We start from the raw sequence: 8,742 nt of genomic DNA, 5'->3' as shown, positions 1-8,742 counted from the left end.
ATGCTTAACCGACTGCGCCACCCAGGCGCCCCAAAAGTTTTAAGCTTAGTATTAGTAAACTCTCAGAATACTTAAAAATAAGACACAATAAAACTTAACAAACACAGATACATAAACCAGTGCAATAAGAATTTCAGACAAGGGCAGTGCATCTCTGGTTTAAGGAAACTGTATTTGTAGCTTAATTATAACAAATTAACATCTACCCTAAATGATGGTTTAATACGATATCCAGCATTTGATATGCACTTTATTATGTATTCTCAAAAACCTGAAAAATCAATTCAACAGTAACAATACCATATCAGTAACAAACTCCTACTTTGTTTCTATATTGCACATACTTTTACGGTCTACTGTTAAAATTTACTTCTTAACGTAAATATCAGAGGATTAAACCTATAACCCTTGCAAAAATAATTTACCTTGAATAAATATTCAGATTTTCCTTTCTTGACAAACCAGAATGAGAATGAATTCAGCTTTGTTAATCCAAAGCTATTTTAAAGAGAAGGGCAAAGGTACTGGAAATGGCATGTTAATCACAAAATTCTTGGTTTTTCAACCATTTCAGTTTTGAAAAATATTTCTATATTTGGAGTGTTTAAAAGTCTAATCTTTTTTAAAACTACCAAATATTTCCTAAAGAGATTAATCATATTCTTGACCGGTCTAGAGCAGTGTTTGGAAAGTAGACACAGAAGAATAAATGGCATATAACGCAAATGGCATTAAATAGGTCACCTGTTTCACATAAAATAAAATGACTAGCACCTCCTTTCTGCTCCCAAAGTAAAGAGGCCTAACAGGCCACATGAAACATGAGTAATTACAGTATATTTCACTCATAAAGTATTGAGAAATCCACTACATTTAGAGGGTTCTCACATCTAAAGCCTTAAGTTTAAGGCTACTGTGTAAAAGTGAACTGAAGGGCCAAAGGAAAGAGAGGTGGATACAGGTCCAGGAAGGTCCTTACGTAGGTCGTAGGGAGATCTTTCACGGACTCTCCTGCATCTCGTCCTCAGTTTCCAGTTCTGCCAACTGCCTCCTAAGGATATTTACTTTTGCTTGTAATTCCTTGTTATATTCAATGATGTTAACCATTTCTTCATACGCTTCATCCAGATACTTGGAGGATCTGTTCCAACGTAGGAAAATACCTATTGAATTCCAGAAAAGGAAGACAGAAGGGAAAAAGATACACATGGTGAATTAACACTGACATTATTCCATGCATTATACATTCTTTTCTCTTTACTTTTCTTCTTCTTCTTTTTTTTTTTTTTTACAGTTCACATCTATTTTACTATACTCTGAAATAAGCAGGAATATTGGCGTACTGAAAGAGTATACCTAAATACACTATTTAAAACATCACTATTTCTATGTACATAATCATTCATTCTTCAACCCCCCCATAAAATTATGATTTTACAATACCATTTTCTGACATATTCAGGAAAATAAGCGATAATTTACAATGCCATAAACTTTACAGTTTCACAACATAAATTTTTTATTCAATTATAGAACTTTACTCAGACCTGTAGGACCTCATACATGTATAAAATCGCTTTCACTGGGAAAATGACGGTTTCGGTAACAGCAAAACTACACACACTGTTATTTAAAAACCTAAACTTCCCAACAAACAAAAGTTCAGGATCAGATGGTTTCAGAGGTAAATTCTACCAAACATTTAAAGAAGTGTTAATACTTATTTTCTCAAACCATTCCAAAAACTTGAAAGAAAGGAATGCTTCCAAACTCATTCTATGAGGCCAGCATTACCCTTGATACCAAAACCAAACACAACACAAAAAAAGAAAATTATAGGTCAATAACCCTGATGAACATAGATGCAAAAATCCTGAATGAAATTTTAGCAAACTGAATTCAACAATACATTAAAAGCATCTTATGCCACAATCAAGTGGGATTTATTCCAGCGATGCCAGGATGGTTCAATATCCAGAAATCAATCAACATAATATGGCACATTAACAAATAGGATAAAAATAATGATCATCTCAACAGATGCAGACAAAGCATTTTATTAAATTCAACATCCATTTATGATAACTCACAACAAAGTGGATATAGAGGCCATAAATGACAAACCAACAGCTAACACCATATACAACAGGGAAACGTTGAAAGCTTTTCCTCTAGCTCACAGACAAGGGGGCTTACCACTTCAACACAATATTGGAGATCCTAGCCAGAGAAATCGGACAAGTAAAAGAAAAGGCTTCCAAACAGGAAAAGAAGTAATAAAACTGCCACTATTTGCAGATGACCTGATACTATATATAAAAAACCCTAAAGACTCCACCAAAAAAACTATTAAAACTAATAAATTCAGTAAAGTTAAAGGATATAAAATTAACACATAAATCTGCATTTTTGTATACTAAGAATGAACTATCAGAAATTAAGAAAACAATTCCATTTATAGTTGCATTAAAAAAAGTACCTAGGGATAGGAGGAGGATCTTGCACTGAGGAGGTTAAAGACCTGTACTCTGAAAACTGTAAGACATTCATGAAATAAAATGAAGAAAACGCAAATAAATAGAAGGACATACCATGTTCATGGATTGAAGAATATTGTCAAAATGTCTATACTACCCAAAGCAATTTACAAATTCAATACAATCCCTATCAAAAGGCATTCTTCACAGACATGAAACAATCCTAAAATTTATATGGAACCACAAAAGACTCCAAATAGCCAAAGAAATCTTGAGAAAAGAACAAAGCTGGAGGTATCATCCTCCCTGATTCCAACCTATACTACACAAAGCTACGGTAATCAGAACAGTAGGCTAACAACACAAAAACAGATACACAGATCTATATAGATCAGAATAGAGTCCAGAGGGGTGCCTGGGTGGCTCAGTTGGTTGGGCATCTGACTTCAGCTCAGGTCATGATCTCACTGTGAGTTTGAGCCCCACGTCGGGCTCTGTGCTGACTGCTCGGAGCATGCTTCAGATTCTGTGTCTCTCTGCCCCTCCCCCCCACTCGTGCTCTGTCTCTCTCTCACTCTCTCAAAAATAAATAAACATTAAAAAAATTAAAAAAAAAAAGTCTAGATATAAGCCCACACTTAGATGGTCAATTAATCTTGAACAAAGGAGGCAAGAATATACAATGGGGAAAAGACAGTCTCTTCAATAAATGATTGATGCTGGGAAAACTGGACAACTACGTGCAAAACGATACTGGACCACTTTCTTACATCATATACAAAAATAAACTCAAAATGAACTAAAGATTTAAATGTAAGAACAGAACCCATAAAACTCCTGAAAGAAAGCATAGGCAGTATGCTCTTTGACGTCAGTTTTAGCAATAACTTTTTGAATATGTCTCCTCAGGCAAAGGCTAACAAAGCAAAAATGAACAATAGGACTACATCAGACTAAAAAGCTTTTGCACAGTAAAGGGAAGCATCAACAAAACACAAACTAATGAATGGGAGAAGATATTTGCAAATGATAGAAATGATAAGGGGTTAACGTCCAAAAGAAATAACAGAATCCTATAACTCAAAAAAAACAAACAAACAAAAAAAAAAACAATCTAATTAAAAAACTGGCAGACAACTTGAATAGATATTTCTCCAAAGAAGGCATACAGATGGGCCAAGAGACACACAAGAAAATGCTTAACATCGCTAATTATCAGGGTGAAATGCAAATCAAAACCACAATCAGAAATCAGCTCACACTTGTCAGAATGGCTATTATCAAAAAGACAAGAAATAACAACTGTTGGCAAGGATGCAGAGAAAAAGGAACCTTCATGCACTGCAAGTGAAAATGCAAAATTGTATAGCCACTATGGAAAACAGTATGGAGGTTCCTCAAAAAATTAAAAATTGAACTACCATATGACCTAGCATTTCCACTTCTAGGTATTTATCCAAAGAAAATGCACACACAAATCAAACAGATATATGCATCCCTTATGTTCACTGCAGCATTATTTACAATAGCCAAGATATGGAAGCCACCTAAGTGTCCATCGATAGATGAATGAATAGAGAAGATGTTGTATACATACACAATGGAATATTACCCAGCCATAAAAATGAATGACATCTTGCTATTTGCAACAACACAGATGGACTTGGAGGGTATTATGCCAGGTGAAATAAGTCAAGTAGAGAATGATAAATACCATAGAATTTCATTTATTTATGGAATCTAAAAAACAGAAACAAAACAAACAAAATAAAACAGAAACAGACTCCCAGATACAGAGAACGGTCTGATGATTGCCAGAGGGGAGGGAGGTGGGGCGACGGACAAAACAGGGGAAGGGGATTAAAAGGCACAAACTTCTAGGTATAAATAAGACAGGGATGCAACGTATAGCAGAGGAAACATAGTTAATAATAGTGTAATGCCTTTGATGACAGGTTGTAGCTAGACTTATTGTGGTTATCACTTTGTAACATACATAATGTTGAATCACTGTGTTGTATACCTGAAATTAATATATGTCAACTACACTCCAATTAAAGAAAAGGATAGAAAAAATAATGCTCTGCCTGCCTGTCTCTTAAGAGGTGGTCTTCCAATTCTACAGGCAAGTCTTCTTTCCCCCATTAATAATTATCCTTTTATTATAGACTAAAAGGAGACATTTTCTCCTCTGTATAGATCTACGTTAACTATATCAGCCCAACATAATGGCTTAAAGATAGTCAAATAAGGAGGTACAGAAACTTTCCAGGCAGCAACATGTCAGTAGCTGGTAAGTTCACAAAGGTTTTATGTTTCTTTAAAACACTTTTTACAAACCAAACTGCCAGGGCCTTAAATCCTGTATGTCCAAATGCTACTCTTTATCAGAAAGGGAAAATAGAAACATAGCTTAAAAACTATCTCCTTTGTTGATTTTTCTGTTATATGAACCTGTATTTAAAATCCTGTTCTTCAACCCAGGAATTACCTTAAATTAATGGTTAACTATGATGTAAATATAAACAGGAGAGAGACATTTTAAGGTCAAAGAGTAGTTTCATTATACAATCCAAATACCTACTGTGGGAAGATTTTCCCTAACAAAATTTCTTCCAGTTCTAAGCTGAGGCACTAAACACATATGGAAACTCTGTTCTTTATGGAGCGGTAGGAATTTATTCATGTAACAACAAAGATTTCCTCCAGTCTCTTAATTTCTAAACTCTCAATGAGGTTTACTCATTGTAACTAGTAAACAAGTTAAACTGTCCTTCAGGCCATTCAATTCCAAAATGTGGCTTTTCTCCCAAGTAGCTAGTCTCTCACTTCAGTTATTAAACATGACAGTGGCTTCTAGGCAAATTGTCCCAGAAATCTTTAACAAAGAAATCACTTTATCCTGCACCTGTGACTATCTACAACAACCAAGAAAGTAAGCAAAGAGAAGTTCTGAACAGCCCAAAATTCCCAAAGCACCAAAGCTCAGGCTCAGAGAATCTGCAGACTATCTGAGGATACTTTCCCCACAATTCTAACTTGGGGACACCTCAACAGATAAGATTAGAAGCATAAATTGAGGAGGAAGGAAGCAGCTAATGACAGATATGCCAAGAGGAATAAGACCTGAGCGCTGACATTCAAAGAAGTGACAGAAACAGACTCAGTCCCAAACTGAGAGAGCAAAATGATCTGAGGCCTTTTTGCACACAAAAGGCAGTTTCCCACACATGGATTTGCCCTGTGGGCATAACATATGAAAATGTGGTATAGTTAACTGACATGTATGGTAATTCAGTTCAATTACCAAACAGCTACCATTCCTCTGTGTAGGCTCTGTGCTGTTTAATACAAAGATGAATAAAGATGCACTACTACCTTCAAGATGATTAAAAAGAAATGGTATTTTATAGTCTTTGTTTAATGGATAGCTAATATAGTCTAGATAGATTTTGGTTATATTTTTAAGAAGCAGCTTTAGTATTTTATAGAACCTTACTAGAATGACTAGCTAATTAACCCTTCAACAGAAGAACCTATCCTAATGGCTGCTTAATAAATGAAATAGAAACCATCTCCTTGGAGCTTATAATTTATTCCTGTCCCAGCTACCTACCAACTCTCTCAGACAAAAAATAACGTACTTTCCCTCATTACCCATCAGACTGGCCACTACCAAAGCGGGGAGAAAACCAAAAATATAGGAAGTGGTGGCAAGGATGTAGAGATACTGGAACGCTTGTGCACTGTTGGTGGAATGTAAAACGGTACAGCTGTTATGGAAAACAGTACAGAGGTTCCTTAAAAAATTAAACATAGAATTCTCATATGATCCAGCAATTCCACTTCTGGGTACACACCCAAAAGAATCAAAAGCAGGATCTTGAAGAGGTATTTGTGCACCTATGTGCCAAAAGATGAAAGCAAGCCAGCTGCCCATCAAAGTATGAACGGGTAAGCAAAATGTGGTCTACATACACAATGGAAAACTATTCAACCTTAGAAAGAAGGAAGTCCTCTCATATGCTACAACATGGATAAATCTGAGGACATGATGTGAAGGGAAGGAAGTCAATCACAAAAAAACAAATACTGTATGATCCCACTCATATGGGGTACCTGGAGTGGTCAAACTCAACACAGAAAGCAGAATGGTAGTTAACCAGGGGCTGCAGAGTGGAACAATGGGAAGTTGTTTAGTGAGTAGAGAGTTTCAGATTTACAAGATGGAAAGTTCTGGAGACCTGTTTCACAACAGTATAAATATACTTGGCAAGACTGAATTGTATACCTAAACATGGTTAAGTTGGTAAATTTGTAATCACAATTAAAAATAGAAATGTATCTTTCTATCTGGGGAAAATAACCAACATAAACAGCAGTACCCATTGAATTATCACCGTTAATGTCTGAAATGGGGACTGAACAAAAAAAGTGTGACCAGATCATGGATATGAAAGAGAGAACCATTCCCCACATTGAGAAAAAACAGCAATAACACACAGGTTTGAGGGTCAGGTCCACCACCTACCATCTTCAAATACAAACAACAGCATGTTCACAGAGGATCCTTGGCTACTGAAAACAAATTTACAAAGGATGCACAGCTTACCTTCCCATAGCTGAAGACTCTGCGGAGCAACTGAAGGCCAGATGACGAGATTGTTGGCTTCAAAGAGAGGATTGGTGAATTTACTCAGTTCACTGGGCCGATTGACCCAGGACCACAGAGACATCGTTTTCTGCTGCAGCTTTAACTTACATCTGATTAAGGAAGAAAACTGCCATTAAAGCAGTTAAATTATAACCACCACTATTAAATGCTCCTAATAGGACAAGTGCTTCTCTACGTGTGTTAGAAGGCAGAACACAGGACTTTTAACAGAGGAATAAAATGTTGCAAAATAAAAATATTTGTGGGATGCCTGGGTGGCTCAGTCCATTGAGTGGCTGATTCGGCTCAAGTCATGATCTCGAGGTTTTGTGGGTTCGAGTCCTGTGCCGGGCTCTGTGTTGGCATCAGAGCCTGCTTGGGATTCTCTCACCCCCTCTCTCTCTCTCTCTCTCTCTCTCTCTCTCACTGTGCCCCTCCCCCACTTGTGCTGTCTCTGTGTCTCTCAAATAAGTAAATAAACTTTAAAATAAAAATATTTGTCAGAAAGTTCAACCAACATTACAACTCTCAATAACAACAAAACTATTCCACAGGCTCTCAAAGCCAGCCAAAAGGATAAAACCAGAATCTGGTCATGTCAGGTATGGTGTTAAGCAGAACATTACTATACCCAAAAGCCCTTTATTGCATCTGGCATTGTGTTTTAATTTAAAATAGCTAAATATAAAACTAACTCTCCTTTTTGTTTTGACAAGTCTAGAATACAAAGAACAGATTACAGACATACTACAAACGGAGGTTGAGTCAGATCTCAAAAGTTAAAAATTTTAGACACTGAGATTTTAGGACAAATAAATTACATGTACATAAAATATACATGGACTGTCAAAGATTAAAAATAAAGATGTCTTGTGTAAATACAAATACAGATTTAATCTACATTTATATACAATGAACAGCTTCATAATAACCCTGAAGTTCTGTAACACTCTTTTATCACAGAATAAACTCACAGGGATGGAAAATAAACTGGTACATTTTTTGAAAAATAAATTTTAATAACAACTGGAAGATAATTTGTGGTCAAAACCTTACATTAAGTGAAAAGATAGTACATTCAATTTTCACAGGATCCTATTGAAGTTTTACTATAAGATTGGTTTTGTCTCTGAAACTACTTGGTCATTTACAAGGTTCACACAAGTTAATTATGTGCATCCTTTTTATGCCAGCAATAAAAACAATCCACATAATCCCAGAACCCATGTGCTGGAACTTAACTGCTAGGATAGCAAGTCCCGTACTATGTCCCCCAGAACCAGGCATGGCGAGAATAGGAAACCACTGCACCAATTGCTCCTGCAGAAAGTGGTGTGGCCTGCCCCCCAGCCCTAACCAATCACTGAACTTTTTCCACCTGGGCCCACCCCATACAGCTTTAGAATCCTTCTCAATCAGCCCTACTGGTAGAATCTACCAAATGGCAATCAGAATGTGAGATAAAATGCATTTGTGACCCCTTTATTAAAAGCTAGTTCTGAAGGATGTTAGTAAGTATAATTCCAAAAAGAAATCCATAGTCAAACGTATAACTTAATTTAAATGCTGAATTAAAGGGGCACCCAGGTGATTCAGTCGTTTAAGTGGTTA

At 36.2% G+C, this 8,742-nt stretch overlaps 1 protein-coding gene across 2 annotated transcripts in view; it reads right to left on the bottom strand.

Moving 5' to 3' along the window:
* Positions 1 to 232: 232 nt before the first annotated feature.
* Positions 233 to 8,742, bottom strand: part of MTMR9 (myotubularin related protein 9) — a 55,449-nt gene continuing 46,939 nt past the window's right edge. The window contains exons 9-10 of one of the 2 annotated variants that reach the window (XM_040469828.1): positions 7,090 to 7,241; positions 233 to 1,163 (exon numbers count right to left, since the gene is read on the bottom strand). In XM_040469828.1, coding sequence (XP_040325762.1) covers positions 1,000 to 1,163; positions 7,090 to 7,241 — 316 coding nt within the window. In that variant the 3' untranslated portion in view covers positions 233 to 999. The remainder of the gene's footprint in view (positions 1,164 to 7,089; positions 7,242 to 8,742) is intronic. The other variant, XM_040469834.1, reaches the window with a different exon arrangement.

The sequence above is a fragment of the Herpailurus yagouaroundi genome, unplaced genomic scaffold, assembly GCF_014898765.1.
Source record: "Herpailurus yagouaroundi ecotype Mexico unplaced genomic scaffold, PumYag 28, whole genome shotgun sequence".
Taxonomy (NCBI): Eukaryota; Metazoa; Chordata; class Mammalia; order Carnivora; family Felidae; genus Herpailurus; species Herpailurus yagouaroundi.
The sequence above is the reverse complement of the archived record's forward strand: the minus strand, read 5'-3'. Positions and strand labels throughout refer to the sequence as shown.